The sequence below is a fragment of the Megalops cyprinoides genome, chromosome 7 (assembly GCF_013368585.1).
Source record: "Megalops cyprinoides isolate fMegCyp1 chromosome 7, fMegCyp1.pri, whole genome shotgun sequence".
In the NCBI taxonomy this organism is placed as follows: Eukaryota; Metazoa; Chordata; class Actinopteri; order Elopiformes; family Megalopidae; genus Megalops; species Megalops cyprinoides.
In genome coordinates this window covers 25,551,757-25,574,618 of record NC_050589.1, presented here as the reverse complement: position 1 = coordinate 25,574,618, position 22,862 = coordinate 25,551,757, and the positions used below count along the sequence as shown (strand labels likewise).

The 22,862-nt window shown below is 43.5% G+C and overlaps 1 protein-coding gene across 1 annotated transcript; it reads right to left on the bottom strand.

Annotated features, from left to right (window-relative positions):
* Positions 1-1,029: 1,029 nt before the first annotated feature.
* Positions 1,030-22,392, bottom strand: LOC118780385 (RING finger protein 207-like). The gene is made up of 18 exons (XM_036532834.1): positions 22,344-22,392; positions 21,169-21,359; positions 15,354-15,486; positions 14,939-15,083; positions 14,094-14,175; positions 13,805-13,880; positions 13,141-13,266; positions 12,503-12,549; positions 10,699-10,771; positions 10,229-10,297; positions 9,367-9,435; positions 8,924-9,048; positions 4,173-4,350; positions 3,444-3,629; positions 2,874-2,925; positions 2,676-2,793; positions 1,838-1,930; positions 1,030-1,441 (listed from the first exon to the last, which is right to left on the bottom strand). The coding sequence occupies exons 2-18, from the start codon at positions 21,357-21,359 to the stop codon at positions 1,267-1,269; spliced, it is 1,938 nt and encodes a 645-aa protein (XP_036388727.1). The 5' UTR covers positions 22,344-22,392; the 3' UTR covers positions 1,030-1,266.
* Positions 22,393-22,862: the final 470 nt, after the last annotated feature.

The following is a 22,862-nucleotide window of genomic DNA, read 5'->3' as shown; positions in this document are numbered from 1 at the left end:
CACCCCCCCCCCCCCTCCCCCAGCAAGCCAGCACAATATACCTTGCTTTTTAGAATGTACACATGTTGAACGCCATAGATACATGTGGCCTGGTGAGTGAGCCAACAAGCTTGCTAGCTAGCTATTAATTAGTGCTACAAGTTGGCTTGAATAGTTAACAACAGGAAACAGCTCGACAAGCATACAAGACTGGTTAGCCATGGGTAGCCAGCAAGTGTTAGCTAGATAGTATAATTTATGTCTAGCTACATCTTGCATGGTACATGGTGGTTAACATTATTAAATATCAAGCTAGCGATGCTAACAAGCTAGTGACACTGGCAAGCTGTCTAGGATAGTGCATAGCTAGTGGTTAGCAAGTTAGCTTGTCAGTTGAAAAGTTGGTTGTTCTTAAAGGCAATTAAATAGGCTACTAATTGAAGTGGTTGGGTTTCAACTGCCATGTCTTTGAATTGGACAGAGAGCAAGTTTCTACATACTGTACAAGACATACTATTTTCAGTATTTTTTTTACAGTTTTGCTTAGATACAGTAACATTCTACTTCCTGTTCTTCCTTCCTGTGGGGTTCAAACTCTCACCAGAGCCTTGTGTACATTATATAAAATCTGTTCTGCCATTTTATACAAATTTAGAATGCCCAATGTTACAAATGTATTTTCCTGTATTTTGAAAATACAAAATACATGTATTTTATCATGATACATTTTCTAGCACCAGTATTTTGTATTTTATTTTGATACATTTATTTGAGGGGTATTTTGTACTTTGTCACAAGATACATTTTTATGTATCTCTGCCCATCCCTGCTTATATATATGTGAGAGATGAACACTTTTTCATATAGAACACAACTCTTAAAGCGCTTGAAAGTTGAGTACAGATATGGAGAGTTATGAGGTCTTTCCATTGGCTTGGATTCATCAGTCTTCAGGAACTCAAGCTTTCAGCCTAACTACACTGCATTTCACTTTTTACATTTAATCAGAGTGTAGTAAACTACCATATGAAAATTGAGAAGGTTCCGGGGGAATACAGACATATTTGCTCTGACCTCTGATCCTTGTCTTCCCAATGAACAATTGACTGTCAGTATTCCAGTCAGTCCGTTCTGCAGATTCAGGGCCCGTGACTCCATTCAACAGAGTGTATCAGTCAAGGTAATCAACGTTTACCCCGTATTGTTAATGGTGATGAACACAGCTTCTGCTCCAGGGATCATGTGATTTTGGGTGCCCCCAGGTGGTGCTGTGTTCAAACACACCAATCACACTTGGTTTTCACGCATCTCCTTGCGATTGGGCACCTCAGCTGCATTCTTCTGCTTCCCCAGCCAATAGTAATCATTGCTCTTGACTGGGGTCTCCTCAGACAGGATATTAAGAGAGCGGTTGTCCAGCATGGTGTCACGGTTATCATCTGTGGCACCAGTCAGGTCATTTCTGTGGAAAAATGGTTTTCGAAGTTTGGATACTGGCTCTTAGATAGATTTCTAATTTAATTTTCCACAATCTCATTTTTAAAAATATCCCAGTCATTTCTAATCATGGCTGTGAGAAAATATTTTTTATACTGCAATATTTGACCACAGGGGCAATATACAAGTATAACTGGCTTACTAACTGGCAGGCCTAATAGAATATGTATTACACACATTCACGTAGAGACCAGCTAGCTAACTAGCTATTGACTAGTTTTGGTTAAGTAGATAATCCTGAAGGGAAAACAACATATTGTACGAAAGATCCTAAACACAATCAACTCTAAGTACATCTGCAAGGTGAGAACAGTAAGTAAGCCGTCTGGAGTTGGAAGCTTAAAGGGGAGGTGGGAATTGCCTGTGTTGAGTCTCGGTGGCCAAGCTGCTGTCCTCGTAGATTTTCAGCATGGTCTCTGTGCGGTCGTCTTTCAACTCCTTGGGCTCCTTCAGTCTGTCAGGACACAAAATGAAACATAACCTACCTATGAGATGAGTAATTGCATGTGTATGAGTAATTAATCAATGAATTCACAATCATATTTCCATGAGAGCGCTCAGCATAAATTATATGATCTCACACCCTCTCCATTCTGTGTTAACAAGGTTGAGAAAAGTAAGGTTATGTTTCAGAATATATGCCTTATTGGCGATAAATATGGGCTGTTTTTTTAAAGATTTTTTTGCTTTTGATATACTTCCTCTATGCTTACAGCTATAACTTTGTAATTTATTGGTAATTTTTACTGTGTTACAATTGCTACAGCTTTGAGCCACAGCTCCATAATGTGTTCGTAAATTTTACGGTGATACAATTACTGAGCAGGCTGCTTCAGTGGTGCATAGAGTGAATTACAGTGTAAAAACCTGCAATTAAGGCTGAGTTAGTGCACCCCAGGTGGCCCTAACTGCAGGCATCAGACAGAGCAGACGAAGCGGTGCTGGTGGTGAAGAGGGGGCTGAACAGATTCATTATGTGCTAAGTGAGATTCTCACTGGGTATTGACCTCTTTGGCAAAGAGATATCCCCCCTGTAAGGTGTTGTAATGTTTCTCTTTCACTCACCTATGTTCTTAAGTTCACTGACATCAAAGGTCAAAGAACCTGCAATGCGTCATTAATGTGCAGCGTGAGTCTGGTGTATTATGGGGTTATGAATGTTAATGAGGTGTTACGAGTGACTCAGGTAGTCCCGGTACCTGGGCTCCAGGCGTTCCTTCACCTTAGCGATGGAGCGGATGTAGGGCCCGATCTGCCGGGCGATGGTGGTCAGGTAGGTGTTCTCCTGCCTCAGCTGCAGCAGGTCATGGAGCTGTGCTGGAAGCAGGATGTGGATACCATGTCAAGGGAAGTCCCTCGTCACATGTTGACGATCCAATGTCGGCGTCCTCTCTTACCTTCATAGATTTCCTGCTCGTTTGCCACTCTCTGAAAGGTCTCTTCCCAAATCTGTGGTGGGAGAGAGGTGTTAGAGCGACTCGGAGACTTGCTCCTGTGGAAAGGCAATCCTGCCCTAGTAATCTACCTGTCCTCAAACATTCCCCTCACAGTTCCCCCATATACCTGGAATCCACACCTCCTCAAATAACTGAGTCCCTCTCTGTCTTCAAGAAACATCTGAAGACACAGCTCTTCCACTCTCACCTGAGCACCTGAAACACTACCCCCTAAAGGGACTTCTCATGACTCAATCTGTCACCTACTAAACTATAAAATAAAATTATTTAAAAAAATGTAATCTAATGGTTTAACACACTTATTAGCTTTACCTGCTAGTTTGTACATTGCCTGGCCAACCTTTGAAACCTGGTCATGCAGTGCCTCTAATATTGTTGACTCCGTATGATTTTTTCACTTGTGCTGTATTGTACCTCACTTCTAAGTTGCTTTGGATAAAAGCGTCTCCCAAATGAATAAAATTAAAATTAAAAAGTAAAATTATGTCTCCCTGTTCCTGTGATCCGCACCTCCTCAAACACGGCCCTCATCATCTCTACTGAGGCGTACTCGGAGGCAATCTGTCCATCCATGTCCAGGGATTTCTCCAGGATCTCGCCCATGATGTCAGTCCTGATGAGGGAGTGGTGCTTGGTCAGGTCCCTGTGCATCTCCTGCACCTGATCCTTCAGCTTCTGGATCTCCGTCTGCAGGGTCTGTGGGGGGAGACACACATGGTGCGTCACAGCCTGGATACGCATAGGGTCGTGCTGTTCTCTGACAGACACACCTCAGCAGGGTCTTGGGTCTCACCCACCTGGGCATGGAAGTTTTACACAGATGACCCTCAGCCGTCCTGTACCTGCACTTACAGTTGCAGCTCTCACCCTGTAGCCATTACAGTGTTAACAGTGTTAACCCAGTCATTACAGTGTTAACCCCGCAACTGTTGTTGAGGCACCAGCACTCAATCTGTAGAAGTCTTCATAGTTGCAACCCTCACTCTGTAGCTGTTGCTGTGGTTGCAGTATTCTTTCATCGGGCATTCTTAAAGTTGTGGCACCCACCATGTAGCTGTTCTAGTAGTGTAGGCACTCACCCTGTAGCTGTTGTCATGGTTATAGCCCCCACCCAGTAGTGGTTGTTATAGTTACAGTACTCACCCTGTAGCTGGCATTGTGGTTGCAGTACTCACCCTGTAGCTGATGTTGTGGTTGCAGTACTCACCCTGTAGCTGGTATTGTGGTTACAGTACTCACCCTGTAGCTGTTCTCGTAGTTGCGGCAATGCTCTGCGAAGGGTGTCTCCCCGCCCTCAGCCAGCAGGACCTTGGTGCTGATGTAGCGGTGGGAGGTGGGCTTACGCACCACAGAGGAGCCAAGGGACATGTCGCTGGCAGAGGGAGAATGGCAGGGCACAGACAGGGATGACTGATGTCTGGAAGGGTAGAGGAGAGGGGACACCCAGGTGTCAAACTGCCCTTCTTGTATTCAGTCTGCAGGACGGTATGTTTTTGTTTCTTTCATAAGTTTAGAAGACTGAAATTAAATGCAGTGCCAGACAGTGGTGTCGTTAGGTCCGATCATTCGGGGCTTTAGCCCTGAATATTTTCGCCCTGAAAAAGGAGGTGTTTATAGCAAAACAACAGACAGACTGTGTAACAGAATGGAACTTGACTTGCAGCGACTTGCAGTTATCTCCCTTAAAAAAAAAAAGAAAAAAAAAGGCACGCCCCAGGCAAACTTGACTTAGCTCTGGATCTTTTCAATAGCTAGAAATGCCCCTGGTGCCAGAAACTGTAAAAAAGTATTAAGCCTTTTCAATCTATATTCTTCTGTATTAGGCATTAAAGAAAGAGAATCTGTCTATGTTCATTCAAAGGGACAGGTTTGGATTGATATGAAAATTAGTTGACCAGAATTCTCTTAAACGGAGGTGATGTCAAATTCTCTCCATAGTATGACACTTGTCCACCCTTTTCTTTTTCATTCATTTCATAGCAGTTTCAATATCACTTCCTCACATGTCCATATTTTCATTTCAGTATCTGGATCACAATTAAAGGTGAATGAAGAGTTCGACTGAAAACTTAACTGCAGTCGCAGTATATACTGCATCTACATATATTTGGTGTTAAGGAAATAATCATGATGAGGTCTTCCTTAAGGAACCATTAGGGTCAATGTTGACTGGATCAGAATTTGTGGAGATTCAGCTGTTTTCTCAGGTCATATGCAACTGTTGAGAGATTACAGCACCCAGTCGTCATTAAGCCTGCAATCTAAAGATAACAGCTGGGACGCTGTGAGTTGAGGGCTGGGAATTCTGCACAGAAGAGTGGCTTTGCTCTGTGTCACGGAGCCGTCTTGGTTAGCCAATGACAAGGTCACTCTCGAGGGAGGTGTGCGCCCTGGGAGAACACATGTCCCCTTCTGCCCCTGCACCCTCTCTGGCTCCTGGAAAGAGTGCTATTACTGGCTGAATTCACCCTAAGCACCAGTATTACCATGGGCTCCAGCTAACTGTGACTATGAGTACTGTGCACCATCGCACAGATTGCAGAAAGTTCTGGAATCAACGGTAAAAGCCTACAAAGCAAACTTCTGCCCCCTGCAGTGACCACAGTAAATGGAAATAAACTCATATATGCTAAAAACAAACCATAGAGATCCTCTCAGCATAAGCGCACATGGACAACATAGAAGACAAGAGTGTGGACTAGGACCATGTCGCCTCCTAAATCCATAAGTGAGTAAGTTCTAACGATTAAAATCTCCCTACAAAATCAGCAATCCAAATAAATGCACCAAGACACAAGAGGAAAGCTGTGATTTTACCTTGGCTGTGAACCGAACTTACTCCTGTTCGCTGCCACCGGCGATGTTGACTGTCACCTATTTGGGTGCTGCAGCAAGACATATAATCCTTCAAGTGAAAGCAGACTGTGTCCCTCACCCTGCTCAGTGCATATGTTCTTCACACATTGGCTTTTTATCCCATGACCAATACCAATTTAAGACATCGGCACAGTGTGTGACATCAGTTACATGGAATAAAGTGGCCTCCCCCCCTTGCGTGCCTGTCTGTGAGACAAATCCTGGAGAGTTCTGTGAAATTCTGATAAAAATAGTGCCAGGCTGCCAGGGCACTGGTCCCACCCACTCCGATTCCAGCCAATGGGCTGGCGGCAAAGTGAGAAACAGACCCGAGAACAGCTGAGTAATTGATGTGGAAAATCAGTGTGGGGACAGGCGTCACTATCGTCAAGATAGGCAGGGATGGAGGGTGATGAAGTGGTTTTTGGGGGCGGGGAAGGGCGTGTATCTGTCTGACACCCTGTTCGCCCACTAACCTACTAGCGGTGAAAGACACACATTATAAACAGACAAATATGTATCAAAGTATCCTCTTCCAGACAATACTGCTGGTCTGACTCCCAAAGTTAAGACGAAAGTAGGTGGAATCCAGTCTTTGGTATACTTCAATGACACATGGGTGAGGAAGGTGACTATCCATAATCTTTGACATTATGGGGATGGCGTATCAATCAATCAGAATCAGAATCAAAAAATATTGGCCAATTATTAGCATGCTTCTACGCATATAACAAATTTTGACTCTGGTTCCAGTGTCTCTTGTAGTGTTTGCAGACAGCATCAAAAGTGACAACAACAAACACTAAATAACAGTAGTGTTACAAAAAACAACAAAAGGAGTGCAGGAAACATACACGGAGTGTGTATGGAATGAATGAGGTATTATGCTATTGCATAATGAAAATGAATTAAAGTATACATGAGTGCAGGCTATGGAAGTGTACAACTGTTAGTTATGTACAGCTATTGTACTGTGTTATATACAGCTATTGCACCATGAGTATGAGTTAAGGTGAACATGAGTGCAGGCTATGGATAAGCACAACTATTAATTATTCAATGGTGCATGCACAGGGGTAGGATCAATTCCCTGAATACTGACCATGAGAAAACCTCTCCCGATGGCTGTGTAAGCAACTGGGTGCAGGCACAGTGAACAACATTTTAGCCTGGATCAGAATGTAGCTGTGCATTACAGCGCTGCCTATTACATTCCATTGCCTCCAGATAGTTCGGACATTCTGTCCCTCAGTGTGTTGGGGGCTTAGCAGCCTCATCCTGTAACACCCTTTTTCTGTCCTTGCATGTTAAATCTGACACAATGACATGTGAATGCATGCACGGTGGGGAGGGGGGCAGTAAGGCTGCGGCTGGTTTAACTACTGAGGGACACATTAGCTGTTATACCACGAAGGCATCTGGAAAAGGGGCTTCCTGGAAGCCCAGCTCTGTGCCTGCCAGTGCTTCGGTTATCAGCGGTGACTCGGGCACAACACTTCTCAGAGAGGACATGCACTTGCTAAAGCAGGAACTCAGACGCCTTGCCTGCAGACAATGTGAGAGCCGCTCATTAGTTTTAATTCAAAAACAATCTGCCACTAAAATCCCCATATCAACTTCATTGGCATGTATGAAATCCTCTCTTTATCTGTCCCCTTGAGCGTAGATCTGAGCACTTAGGACATACAGAAACCAACTGCTCTTATGTGGAGCTGTAATCTCTTGTGACATGAGTGTCAGCTTTCAGACACGTGGCATTGAATGGGAAATTTAAAGTGTAGATGGTCACCTGTTGATGAGCTATGATGGGTCCAATCTCTGAGTTTCAAATTATGTTACTTTTCCTCTGTTGTGTTTATAGAGGACACGGTGTCTGTCTTGGTCTGTGTTTTATGTTGTTAGATTTTGGTTAGCCAGTTGAGCATGGTGAGATCTGACATACAGTTGTGGGATTGTCTCTCTCATTAAATTTTTCTTTCTTTATGCCAGTGACAAATGTTTGTTTCTTTGTACATTCAAGGATGGATTTTACTACCTGACAGGACTCCAGAAAACACATCCTGAAACCTAAGCTGAAACATTAAAAAGGTTGGTTGTCTCACCTTGTCTGTCCTTCTTTTGTTACAGCAGATAGCTGCCTCTAGGAATAATGTACCTCTTTGTAATTTTGTCTGCTCATAACATCTCTCAACCTAATAGAACATACTCACATAACTCTCTTAGTTGGATACAGAGCAGAAAGAAAATAGGACATGAAGACGACCAGTGTTTGTACAGTTTTTGCTCTTTAAACAAACTTTCACACAAAATCATGTGACAAAATCATGTGACAATTAGGGTCCTCCATCATGATTCTGTCACATAATAAACTTGTCACAGGAGTAAAAATAATTTAGGTACTAAACCTCCATATACCTGCAGTGTCTATATATTCCTCTTCATTTGTGAGCTCAAGATCCTTGCTTAAGAGTATAACAAAACCGTGACAGGGCCAACTCACCAGGTCAAAGATAGCAATGACAGCATTTGTTAGGAGCATATTATTCGATAAGGACCAGCAAAATTCTCATTAATCTTTCTACATACACATGGATTGGTTCCTTGGTTTTCAAAATCATCAGAAGCCTAGTATCAGTTGAACATGGCTGCAAGTGCATACATAATTAACATGAATCAATACACCCTGTCAAAACTGTCGACATACAGAATGTCCCTCTGGACCCGCAATTTAGCTCATTTCACACTGACCTTAGTTACTGGAGCAGTCTCATGCATGTTAAAATCATATAAGCGGCATAATGGGGTGGCAGTGTAGCGTAGTGGTAAAGGAGCAGGACTCATAACCAAAAGGTTGCTGGGTCGATTCCCTGCTGGGGCACTGCTGTTGTACCTTTGGGCAAGGTATTTAACCGCAAATTGCCTCAGTAAATATCCAGCTGTATAAATGGAAAACATTGTAACTGATGTAAGTCACTCTGGGTAAGAGAGTCTGCTAAATGCCAATAATATAATGTAATAAGCACCCAGATAACAAGCACATTGCTAGCTTTAACCATCCTGTGTGGTTCATAGACCTCCCACAGTCTTAATGCTGTAAATCTAGCTAAAGCAATATGGTGTAATAAGGGACTCACAGGCCGCTAGCATTGCCCAGACCCAGTCCAGAGACAGTCCCAGTGACGGACACGGAGCGGCGCTGACCCAGCAGCAACAGCGATTCCAGGCAGCGAGCGAATTCGGACCTGTAATCCGTATTGATCTGTGGAAGAATTCAGGCCAAACAGCTCATCAAAGGAAGAGTACAGAGAGCACAAACATAATACAGTCCTGCCACTATACAGTTACACACAGTGTGTATGTGATTAACACTATTCACACATGGTCCTTGGAGATGTGCACCTATAACAGGGGAGGAAATGAGCATATGCTGTTTAATTATACGTGGTGCCCTTGTGATTACACATTGGCCCATCAGTGGAAGTGAGCACAGCACTGTTGAAGTGAGGGCAGCGTGTACACAGCACAGCTGGGTGTGGTTATGAGTCAGGTGACCAGGCCTGACCAGGTGACAGCTCACCTTGCTGCTCTGCGCTGGCCTCAGTCTGTGAGGCAGCTGCACAATCTTCTTCAGCCTCTCCATCAGTTGCTGTGGAAGAGATCAAACTCAGCTCAGGTGGGAGTCGTCAGATGCCAGTTGCTCTCTGTCCCTCTGTGTGTTCATTCAACCTGTGGGTGTTGACTGATCCTAATTCATTCCAGATCACTGAGCCCCCTGCCCCCACCTCCGCCCCTTCTAGATGTAGAAATGTGTACTGGCACTCTGTGTCTCTCTGTATCTCACTGATATGCACAGCTGCTACCATGCTTCTGGGAGAGGTACTAGGAAACAGAAAGTGCCAGTTATTTTATATCCCGCAGGTTGTTGTTTGCTTACCAGGCACCCTAATCCAGTTGTTATCCATTGCTTATACTGTGTATGTTATTCATTCACACAGCTGGATAGTAAGGGAATTCAAGACAAGTGCTGTGCTCTAGGGAGCAACAGCAGTGGTCCACCTTGCAACTTACTGGTACCAGGTGTTTTTTTTTTGGGTTTCAACCACATTGCTACAATATATCCAAGTCAATATACCCCAATAAATTGCAAGATGACAATTAAATTTCACTTTAAATCCACTTAGTTCTTGTGCAGTTAAATCATGAGATAGTGTGTCTCCTTAATGGAAATTTTATATGCAAGTCATTCAGTTGCACAGAACCTGAGTCCAGCAGTTTAATTTGAAGTTAGTTTATACTACAAGATCTAACCTGTTGGTTTGAATTAACGGTTAGTTTTGACTTGTGTGTGACACTAAAGAAACAATGACAAAGTACTGTACCACTTTGTTAAATTCACTTGTGTCAGTTGGTAATGCGGGCAGCTCATGCACCATACTTACATAGCCCATATCTAGGAACTCAAACTTATTGGCAGAGCTGAGGAAGGCTGAGCATGTGACCAAGTGAACCTATGAAAAGGGAGCAGGCAATGAACATTAGGCAGCCATCAGGAATGGTGTCCAGAATGTACCATGCTCTGATCTGCCTGTGTTAAGCAGTATAGTGTATACAGTGCATCTTACATCTTACAGGTCCAAAAGGGATTTAAACACCACATACAGAAAAAGAAGAGAAGGATATGCCAAGTGCACTACCGTGTTGTCTTCACATGGGCAGGTCATTTACCGCAGATGAAAGCTTAATTAGAACACGGGGGTGTCTCAGCAGAACAATCGTCAGTCATTATTAGCAGGAGAAAGATGGGAGTTGTATCAGAGTAACCTTGTTTATCAGCTGAATGTCACCAGTCGGACCTACTGCATGGTGAGTGAAGTTAGTGTCAGTGCGAGTCTGTTAGAGCGGGACTCACCTGCAGAGTGGGCAGGAGGGCAGCCAGGTGGGACAGCTGCTCTTTGAAAGCCCTCTCCTTCTCCTCATGCTGACTGAAACAGGAACACACTGGTCATTACCACACTGCCAAAGACCATCACATTCTGACCATCAGGAGACTGCCAAAAACCACCACATTCTAACCATCAGGAGACTGCCAAAGACCACTGCATTCTAACCATCAGTACACTGCCAAAGACCACCGCACTCTGACCATCAGCACACTGCCAGCAACAACCACTCTATGACTATCAGTACACTGCCAAAGACCACTGCATTGCCCTGTTGCCCTAGTGACAGGAAAAGATGCTTGGGCACATGGACTAACTCAAAGGCCCAGAGTCACTTTGGAGCAAACTGCCTGCTCACAGTTTCCTAAAACAAAATGACACCAGTGGATTTTTCCATGCCTCTCACATGAGATTGCTTTTCCTTTAGAAAGCATACCAAACCACACTCGTTAGTTGGTTGAAGCGCGTACCTCTATCTGTCAGCACTCCAGCCTGAGCTGCTTGTTTCTCCCTGTCTGTGTGGGTGTGTCTTTTGTTTTTGTTTTCAGGTCCTTGTGTTTCGTTGTCCCGCCTGCCTCCCTACTCTCCTGTTACTCGGCCACGCCCATCACCTGAAGCCTGTTCCACACACCTGTGTCTTGTCTCCTCATCATATACCCTGCTGTTTTCTTTGTCCTTTGCCTGATCATCTCAGTGTTGTACCTGTTTTGTTCTTAACTCTTGTAAGTTACCTGTTCTGATCCTGTTGGTTTCTGACTCAGATTACTGCCTGTCCCAGATTACTCTTTTGCCTGCTGTTTGTTGATGTTACCTGTTTTTCCTCTGGATTTTTGGCTACTGACCAACTTGGACTGTTCTTTTCACTTCGATTTTTGCCTGTGTGTCTTGGACCCATCATTAAAGGATATCTTTTTGAACTTCCCGTATTGTTTGAACCTGGGTCCTTTCCCTGCAAACCCTGACACCCTCATTCCTTGTGTTTCCCATACCATACCTAAAATCAAACAATTTCTTATCCCGAAGCCAAAATGTCTCCTAAAATCAGACCTCTGTTCATAGCTGTTTCAGTCATTAGCTTTACAAACAAACACCCATGGCCAACCACACACCCTCCACTCCATTCACTGTTAATAGTGTTAATAATGTTATGGGTTTGTAGGCAAACAGTATTACAAAGCATGCTTCTGTCTTTAGGAGATGTTCCATTGATTCTTGTTCTAATGAGGCTGGCAAGATCAGTTTTTGTTTTTTAACACATTATAAAGCTTTTATCTGTGTTCCGGGAAATGCACACGCCGGTCTGTTTCCAGGCAGCAAGTGGAGAGAGATGCAGAGCCAGGACACAGCAGTCTCATTAAAAAAGCTCTGCAAACTGTAATATGATACATTCTCACATTCTCCTTAGGCCTTTGCTGAAGCATTAAAGCCTTGCTGTAATGATAGGGGGGCTTCTGGAAACATGGCCTCCTTCTTTTCCAGTACATTAGTTCTGATTCATGAGCGGCTGGAGAGCAGTGATTGATACTTAATACACATGCACATTCCCACAGGGAATGGAACATTTCTGTAACCATAGACACAGAGCAGAATGCGCTTCGTGCATAAATATGTCTAAAAGCCACACAGGTTAAAATGACTTCATTACAGCAGAACAGTTTTTGTGTGAGATTCTGCCATGTCGTCTCCTGTAGGGCACTCTAATGGCAGTAATGAAACAGGGTTATCTCAGCCTTTTATCATGTTATTCATAAGAGGAAATAGGGCTAATATTACCTCTGAGCAGCTTTCAAAAGAATCTTCTTTCTTTCTGCCAGTTTTTCCTTAAAAAAATAAAAGAAAGGAAAACCATCTATGGGTCATGTTCATTTCAGATGCTTTTTTTTGATGATGGTTTCTTTAATATCATGTTGTTATTGGACAGAAAACAGACAAATGAAAACAGTTCATAAGAATAAATGAATATTAATACAATTTGTTTTATTTTCCAATTGTTTTCAATTTGATATGTAATTAGCCAAATCACAAGATAAGATTAAACTTCAGCGTCATTATGTTCTTGTCGCTGTCTGAAAATGCAGCGTTCACCTAGCAGTCAGGAACTATTGCTAATGCCATTCAGTCATATAGTCTCCAACGGGTTAACATTTGACAAATCCTTCTCTGCCTGCTCAGATTAAGGGAGACATCTAGTGGTAAAATTAAGGTGTTTCAGGAAAAAGAAAAACATATGCCTGTCTTCTTTGTTGTTTTAGAATCCATGTTTTTTTTTTTGTTTTTCCCCATGCCCATTAGCATAGTTGCACCACATTCACAGTTAAGGATGATTGCAGGGTCATTTTCAGCCAGCAGATGTTTGCTGATGTTGTCTGCCAGAGGATGTGGCAGAGTGGCGCCCCTTGCTGGTGCCTCACCTGCATGTCATTGAAAAGCGTGCTGATGGCGCTCTCCTCTTCGTCCACGTTCGCCCTCACCTCACTGATCATCGCCTTCAGCAGGATGATGGCCTCACGGGCAGACGTCTGCAGCTCCTTCACTGCCTGGAGAAAATTCAGTTCCCTAAAGATGACTTTAGGCGCATCAGCGATGCTGCCTCTTGCCAGCTACACAATGGCAAACTTAAGCGTTTATTAAAGGAGAACTGTGGTGAGAAATTAAAGCTTGTTTGAAACTTGTGATCTGTGTTTGGTGGCAAGTAAATTATTCTGAAACTGTGTGAAAGCAAGAGAAAAACTTTCTCTTTCAACTTCTCATCTGCCACGGTACTGTACATATTTGTGAGCATCACCTGAAGCTTTATTTAAGATTTGTTTTAATTCTAAGCAAAGACACTGTTGCCAAACCCAAGCTGCACATTAATAAACTCACAAGAGGCTTTCCTAGGTAATTCTTGTTCACGGTAATGAAAAGCTCTACTTAGCTGTAAGGCCAGCTTTTATAATTGACTAGAAAGAGAGAGTTTGGTTACAGACTTTCAAAATGTGGTTCAAATCCTTGATCTATACTATATAAATTAACCAGAAAGAACAAATAAAAAGAATTATTCAAATTGATAAAAAAGAAATAAAAAGTACTCACTACGACGGCCTGGTCCAGTTTTTCACAGCCTTGTATATACGCTGTCTCAATATCAATGCAGTGTGCTCTGCTCTCCCTGTGTAACACACACACACACACACATGTACACACACACACGCACACACACACACACACACACACACACACACACACACACACACACACACACACACACACACACATACACACACACACACACACACACACACACACACAATATTATTCCCAGGAATATTAGCTCCATTATTTCTCTGATATGAGTTTTTTTCTGGAAAAAAGAAGAACTCACACTTGCATGTCTCTGAAACAGTTGATGCACAGCATGGACTTCTTTTCTGTAGAGAACATAATGTAGAACTCCTCATGCAGGGCTGTGATTGGATGGGCAGAAATAGAGGGCCATTAGAAGTACACACATACCTGGGTGCATATGCACTTGCTCAACAACCGGGCACATATGCACATACATGCACACCCATATGTACAGACATACACATGCACTCACAATTTCTGGCAGCATGTGCTTTGCAAGCTATCGTACCCGGGGAATCCTTACATTTTACACATTACCTTTTTACAAAACTGGATACACTCAACAGCTGCATAAAAACTGCAACCACCTGGTCATACATCCACTTTCCTAACATCAAATTCTATTCATCTATTCTATTCTATTCTAATTCCTAGTACCACCCTTCTCACATTATGCTCACATAACCTGCTTAGGAAAGCTGCGGTGGACAGTTTTGGGAGCTCTATTAAAAGGAGCAGTGTGTAGTTTGAGGACACCCTGGGAGAATGCATCATTCTAAGAGCTCTATTCAGAGGGAGCAGTAAGTAGTTTGGGGATATGCTGGGCCTTGGGACAGTATGTTACCCTGACAGCCCTGTTCAGTGGGGACAGTGTGTAGTTTGAGGATGCGCTGGGTGTCTAGACAGTGTGTTATTCTGTGAGCCCTGTTACAGGGAGCGGTGTGTAGTTTAAGAATGTGCTGTATGTTGGGACAGTGTGCTACTCTGAGAGCCCTGCTCAGAGAAAACAGTGTGGCATCTGAGGATGTGCTGGACGCTGGCCCAGTGCATTACTCAGAAAGCCCTGCTCAGTGTGTAGCTTGTGTACAGTGTGGAACTCACAGCACTTTTTGTGTGTCTCCTTGGTGCGTTTGGCCAGGGAGACGATCTCGTGGCGAGAGAACATCCTGGCTTTGTGGGTAACTTCCCGGCAGTCTCCACACAGGGGCTGGCTACAAGTGTTGCAATAATACATTGCATCCACATCCTGCACAGTACCAAAACACAAGGGCATCAGAGACGATGGGGGACCACATCAGACCCGCAGCAAAGCAGACGTGCATCAGACAAGCAGCAAAGCACCTCCATGAAACAAAGCAAGATAGCTTATTGTACACTGAGTAGTTATTCTGGGTAGATTCTTTGAAGAATGACTGGCATGAATACAGAGTGTTGGCAGAGTGTTATCTCGGTTTTGAGCAAAACAACTTCTTTTCACTCCTGAAAATTAGACCTCTCCTCTGGTGCTAGGCCTCACCTGTTTCTTGCACTCCAGGTCACAGTTGGCACACTGAACTGTCTCCTCGCTGTCAGCAGAATTATCCACCAGGAACTTCAGCAAGCGATCCTCTGGTGGGAGTGCGTTGATCCCTTTCACAATTGACTGGTGTCTAATTCACACACACACACACACACACACACACACACACACACACACACACACACACACACACACACACACACAACAGAACAATATTGGTCATGGTTATGCTTGTGTATGGTGAGAACTGGATCAGAACATGTTACTAGGATGTTACCTATTAAATGTATATGTGACTGAGTTTTTTTGTGGTTGTGTGACACTGCACTGATGTTTTGAGTGCTGTCTCCTGCTACTGCCCCCTAGATATTGAATATTCTGACCACCTCAAAATTATAACATTGCATGGATTGTCTCTTCCACCAGGGGGCACTCAATGATCACTTACTACCCAGAAATTCTCGGAATGTTAATACTGTTTGTAACACCTACATGCATTTATCACATGGCACAATTGAGACATTAATTATGATGAAATAAGACATCTTGATCTATATTCTTAAATCTATCCATCAATCAATCAATCAATCAACCTATCTATCTATCTATCTATCTATCTAATCAGATTACATTGGAAATTATAATTGCTACGCTTTAGATATATTTTTTATCACAGTACTGCAACATTGCAGTGCACTCAGTTCTTATCCTTGGAGCAGCATTTTGGCAGAAGGCAACACGACAGAAGTAATCGAATGGTTACCGGTTGCTATGACTGAATTCACCCGAAGGTCCTCTCTGGGAAGCAAACTGCAGAGAGCTCAATAGAGTCAATTATTAAGTTCAGGGCTGGATGCAGAGCTCAGCTTGCTCAGATGGGAGGAATAATTCCTAGATTGTGCGGCAGCTGTTATCTGTAGGCTGCTGCCTATTGTCTAAATATATCTGCCCTTCCCCTTCTCCCATGTTGGTATAGTTTTCATAGCAACACGGCTATTGTGTGCCGCAAATAGCCACGCTCCGAATTCCTAGATTATGATGGATCCTGAGCTGGAAGATGTCAGTGACGGAAATAGAAAAAAAAAAAAAAAAAAAAAGCAGCACCCTGCTGGAGAACCCGCAGGAGAGAACCCCGTCCTTGGTACTAGTCATGGGGCCAGGGGTGGGCCTTCATCAGGCTGCCCTGTCCAGGATAATGTTTGTTTCGGCAGTGCCGCTGCCTATGCATAGCTTTTACAGAGGTAACAAGTAGCAGTGTCGCCTGATGACATGCCTGAAACCAATATGCTGGAGGCTGATTTCCACATCAATCACATGCAAGACAAAGACAGTGCAAGAAGCAAATCATCAACTCGCTGCACCCCACTGCAAAAATTCTCAGCACTAGTGCCTGGTGGTGCTAACCTTACTGTACTTTGAAAGGCACTTATACTCAGAAACATACTCAGACAAACAATTAAGGCAGCCCGCAGCCAGCACTCCCTTTGGAAATACATAAATTTTCAGTTCCATGCCTCACTGCAAACTTGCTATTATGCTTGCCTTCCATCTCATTGTAATAGAAATCATTGCATTCATACTATATATGCACAGAAACGTGAACTTAACTTCCTACCCAATCATTCATCCCCATAGATTCCAATGGCTTCCAACCATTACTGTCAACGGCAACGCCAAACTCTCCAGAAACAGACCTGCTTCTCCCTGCAGACTTAGTAGCAAAGCAAAAAATCGGGGGTTCAAAGCCAGGCTACAGTGCAGTGCTTCTGTCCCTCCCATGGTCTCTCTCTAGCCTCAGTGAAAGCTCAGCGATAAGAGGTGGCAAAGAGAAGCAGCACTCCTACATGTACTCGTCTATCTCTCCCAGGAGCATGCTGGATAGGCACGGCGGCGTTCCGTCGCGTGAGTCCGTCTCGGGTCCTTCTCCGGCTCTGAATCGCGTGGGAGCCGTGCTTTTGACATGCTAACACCTCGGCAGGGGGAGAGGGCGCTCCAGCGGAGCCAGCGAAGCCATCGGAGCGAAGGAACCAGCTGTGGCCGACGAAATACCCCAAAGTGCGCTCTATCTGCGGCTCTGTGACCGTCAGGAGGCACCAAACAATGGGGGACAAATATAGCCCACCACGGAAGGCACGGTGGCACTGCGAGCTGGGGGGTCACCCAGCAGGGATAGGGTTTCAGCCGCTCACCAGCGAGGGGGGTGTCAGGAGTTAGAGCGGCTCGCTGACAGGCCCTGTCATCCCAATGCAAGAACCCCCACGGCCCCCCAATCCCTGCTCAGCCAGCTGGATTCTCCTCATCCAACAGTAATGGGGGGGAGAGATCAAGGCATAAATGTTTATAAACTGAGGCCGAGTCATATTAAGGCGTTCCGCCAGGGATAAGGGCATCCTGCATGTTGGCTTAATCCTCCATTGTTTTTGAAACACTGTGTCATCATTGTGCAGCTCTTCACTTTGACCCTGGAAGTGAATGACTGCCTTCGCTGCATGTTTCCAAAGTGATGTCACAATGAGGGTCTGGAGAATTCTCCCACCCCTTGCTAAGGGGTTAGTCTTTTGCTTCTTTCAGGGTAACTGTGATTTGGTAGAAGGCACACTGCGTTGTGTTCCTAAGAGTGCCTGGTGGAGCTTGGGAGCAAGCACATCTCATGTTTGTCTGAACATACAGGGTAAAACCCTCTTTATTGCCCACAGATCTCTACAACAAGAGGCAAATGTGGAGCTTCACATAGCTGTCCCTGTGGGCCGTAAAGACAAACTTTTCACATCAGCACCATGTTCTGCCCTGGCATGTACAATACCTGCCATGTCTGATCTGCTTGCAATGCCAGGCAAGAACGACACAAACCCAACAGACCCGGGGAAAGAAAGAGCGCAACCTTTACACCACTTTTGCTGCCGTTTACAGACTGCCAAAGACATAATGCAACTGTTTCACAGTGTAACTCGTATATTCTGGTTATGATTTATAGCTTATTGATGTACAGCAACAGAATCACAGCTCCTTTTAAAATGAAACACAATAGGGTCAAAGGGCTCAAATGAACAGGACGTGTTCATGTACCATCTACCTAGTGTATCCATATTAGAAGTTACCTGATATTTTGAGCTCAATGTGTATCACCAGCACATTGTTCCCTGGAATAAACACCCCGCAAAAATTTCACACGTGCTCTAATATAAAATGTCATGTTGTTTGAAATCCCACACATAATAAAGTGAAAAACATCAATAAAAGGGAGTCATTCACTGTAAAATTTACTTTAACATGTGCTGCACCCATTAACTAGGACATGCTCAACAGCTTGCAGAAACATTGCCTTAAATACATAATACACTAAACATACACAATGGGCCAGACAAACATGGACCAAAACACTGTACCAACTCTCTCTACCTTTGACTTCAAGAAATGAGATTGCGGTGTACTCACAGCAGCATGTCATCTTTAGGATGTGCCAAGTCCCTACATCTCTGATGCTGAGTGTCTGTCTGAATGGTGTGTTTGGGTTGCAGCTTTCATGGAAGGATTCCAAGGGGATTGTATGTGGAGACAGCCATGTTAGCCACTCCGGGACATGTGACGAGAGTGAGGGCACGGGGATGTCACTTTTAATTACTCGGATCCCAGGATCCGTGCGTCCGGTGAGATGATGCCGAGGGGCCTGTTTGTTTATCGATGGTGTGACTGCGTGTTTGGCTGCATTGGTTCATGCCAGCCCCTTAATGCATTCCGCTTCAGCTAAAACTGGAGCGGGATTTGCTCTGCAGCTGTTCCCGCCCCTCAGGAAAGGCCCACAACACCTGCCCTGCTGGAGGACCCCAATTGTTTGATAAAGGGGTCATGGATCTTTTGTTTCATATTCCTCTGAGCACATGTTCTGTGTTATGCGCAGTGTCTTGCGCCAATATGGAGAAAGGTCAGACTTTTATATCTCTTTCTGAGCTCTAAGCACAATTAAAGCTTTTAATGTAGTTCAGGAGCAGCAGGCAGCATGCCATTAATTATTCTGTTCTGCTTTGAAATAAAGGTCCAGTATAGTGTGCTTTTTCAGAAATGTCTGAGTCTGAATTTGTGTGTATAATTTGTTTTCATCCGTATTGTGGACAGAATGCAGACTAATGTAAAAAAAAAAAAAAAAAAAAACTTGTTTAGGTACAGCAAGATAAATAGTATAAAACTCATTAAGCACTAACAAGTAGGGTTTTTTGTTGGTACACTGTTTCCCATATTCAATTTTCATATTTTTATTAATAGACTGCCAAGTACATGATAAGGAGTGCACCTGTTTCACAATCTAATCGTTAGCGGTTTATGACTCATAGATTATTGACAGACAAGAAAAAAAAACAAAACCACTATTTACATCAGAATGAAAAACCACAGGTCACCCGTGGTCAGACTGGACCCTGAGACAGGATTCTGAGATACGGATTTTTCCCCATCCAAACCATTCTCCACAGCTGATCATCTGACTATCATGAATGAAATACGACTCCAAGGTGGACTAAATGCTAAGGGGAGCCGGTTGTTTTTGGGAGCACGCGTTTCTGCCATGTGCACCCACAGCAAAAGCTCTCCTACACAGCGCGCGTTGCCAGTGCATGCATACATTGATAGAGCCGCTCTGTAACCACTGCTCATGTAACACCATCTGTCGCTCCACCATAATATTGTCGTTGAGCTGGTTGTTGGCTGAACTGGAAATGCTTGTCAAGCTGTCAGCTTAGAAGATTCTAGTTGTGCTCCAGATCTATATTCACCTTCAGCTTGCAACTTGCACATCTAAAATTATTATAGCATATTCTTCACCATGAGTTTGGTCTGATACAAAACACTACAACTACTATGCTTGTTTGTTTTTGTAAAAGTCTGCCCAGTATTATGTATATCACAGCCTGTTCTAGTTAATTCACACAAAACAGGAATGTTAATGAAATGAAATGAAAAGCCTGTTTACTCCAAGTCAGTGATACAATGATTTACTTGTGTTCTTAGGTCCCCATTTAATGGCTATCAGGGGACTACAACACTCAAACTGATCGGTGCCTCTGGCTGCTCTTAACATGTAGATCTAACAAAAGTGCCAATAACCCAGACACATCAATAGACCAGCCAGTGAAATAAAAGGAAAATAAGTATATAAAATTTCAAAATGGTGACTCATATATGAAAAACCAAAGATTTGTTAGTTTGATATTAAAATGCTTTTGAGATACCCAAGGAAAAACTTTCTGCACTTTTACCAGTAAAGCAGTAAACTTGGTACTTCCCCCACAACTCAGCTTGGTACAAGAAAAGAAGGATATGCAGTGGTCCAGTGGCAGCCAACCTGTCATCCTAGGCCCTCATGTGCCTCTTCAGAGCTTAATGTGTGGCCCCTGAAGTGAGTGTGAATGTGGAAAAAAATGGATTATTCCTTTGTCCTGTGGAATTTGTGAAATGGAATTATAGTGCAGATGGACATGAGAATGCTCTTGAGCAAGGATTGTTCAAGTTATCCTTATGATCGCACCAGAAGCATAAACCTGGTGGAACTGCATGTTTGTTTGGGGCAAAACAGCCATTTTTTCACCTACTGCTCATGTCATTGGAAAGAAATTGATTTTCCATACTAGTTGATGGATTATAAGAACATTTCTCAGTATAATGACTGAACTGCATATTCAAATAATGAAAAACTTTTCACTGCACTGGTAAATTCTGGCTCCTTCTCTGAGGTTGCCCCTCCCCCTGCACTGGTCATAGAAAAAAACTGTCAGCAGCTATTTTACCACCAGCCCCTCAAATTGCAGTAACAGGTTCTTACCCGCAGAGGGGGCATGTGAGGCGACTATCCAGGGCTCTGCCACGCAGACAGCTAGCACAGAAGGTGTGATAACATTCAAGCAGGCAAGGGTTCTCGTATTGCTCATGGCATAGGTGGCAAACCAGGGGATGGCAGTTAGCGCTATCTGGGTCATACAAATTATCCAAGGGGGAAAAGATTCCTCCGGACATCTGGAAAGACAGGGGAAGTCCTTCAGGCTCTCCAAGAAACAGTTGATCATCCATTCACAAGTATGATGGACAGAAATCATACATGTTCCACAAAGCATCAAGCAACAGTTTATAAATTAATTTTACCATTCATAAACTATTTCTTTAGATTCCATTCAAGGAATTTACATATTAGAGTAAAGCCTAATGAAGCCTAAGGATGGTATAACTCAGTGGGATTTGCGGTTGTGTCAGAGATTGAGACTTTTCAAGATCAAACTTGACACAGTCATTCAGAATCATCCATACTTATAAAGCAAAAAATGAATGTAGTGGCAAGATGTTGCCTTTCATGTCATTTGATTTTCTCATGCTCTTATTTAACTCCATTGACTTAAATGTAGCTGCACTAAACAAATCACTTGTGCTACTTAATTTTTAAACCATGTTCCTCTTATATACAGTATTAGGTGAAATATGGTAACAATTGCATTACTCCATATTAATACATACACAACTATTGAAAAGCACTGCAAAACCATTTAGAATTAAGTTCTGAAACTGTATAAAAATTAAAAATGTAACATCTGTATTTCACAAAACATCTGCAGCTGACAATTTCAAACAATGCAAACAAGTTAAGGAGTCAATATCCATACAATTTCTTTGTAGCACTGACCAGATGAAACTTCTGCAGCATAAACAGATTGCCCTCAAAAATATCTTTTTATAAAGTTGTATCCTAAAGTACTGTGCACAATGGCACACACTGAATATGTGAGAAAATCAGTTTGGTTTCACCACAAATGTCTGCCATTTAACAGTTATTGTATTCAGTCTAGATGTCTCCCTCAGTTAGCCTGTCTTCTCACAAAGGCATTTCAAGTACCCTCTGGGACGGCACACAGAGGAAAATCAGCACGAGCTGGCTGAGCTGACAGATTGGGTTTTTTCCAAACATATATAATTTAACCATATGAATGGGAGGCAGCAGCAATCCCTTACCTTGCTGGTGTCCTATCTGCTACCCCAGACTGGAATGACAGATATGCTGGAGCACTTTGAGAGTTGCCGCATGGAACATTGTACCCTGACGTCAAGCCATTGCCAGCTCCCAGCAAGCATTGTGGCAGCTGAGCAGGGGGAGGAGGTGCCCATGGTATAACAACCAGTCCCTGACGACAAAAGAGACACTAGATACCGCCAGCCTGTCAGCAAATGACCAAAATAATTTCTGTGTGTAATCCCCCATCTCCCACTAGTAAAGCTGCCGCTGCTAGTGTAACAGGCTCCCCTGCACTGACCCCTCATAAACAGAAGCGGCCATAGTTGGTGCCCTCTGGCTTTACATTTCTATTAAAGGTCAGCAGTCAATGGAAACCAAATTTGTACCCTCTTGTGTAGTTAAGGTTTTGTGTGTATTGTGACAAACTGACATCAAACAGATCCTTTATAATCACTGGTAATGAGAGAATGAGTCTTCATACCATAGACATGGGTTGTCAATTACTGACTGGTATGAAA

Coding starts and splice junctions, on each gene's coding strand:
- LOC118780385 (XM_036532834.1), bottom strand. CDS start 21,359: ATGTCCGGAGGAATCTTTTCCCCCTTGGATAATTTGTATGACCCAGAT. Junction 15,084..15,353: donor ACCTGGAGTGCAAGAAACAG/GTGAGGCCTAGC, acceptor GGTACTGTGCAG/GATGTGGATGCAATGTATTA. Junction 3,630..4,172: donor ACTACGAGAACAGCTACAGG/GTGAGTACTGTA, acceptor CTCCCCCCACAG/ACCCTGCAGACGGAGATCCA.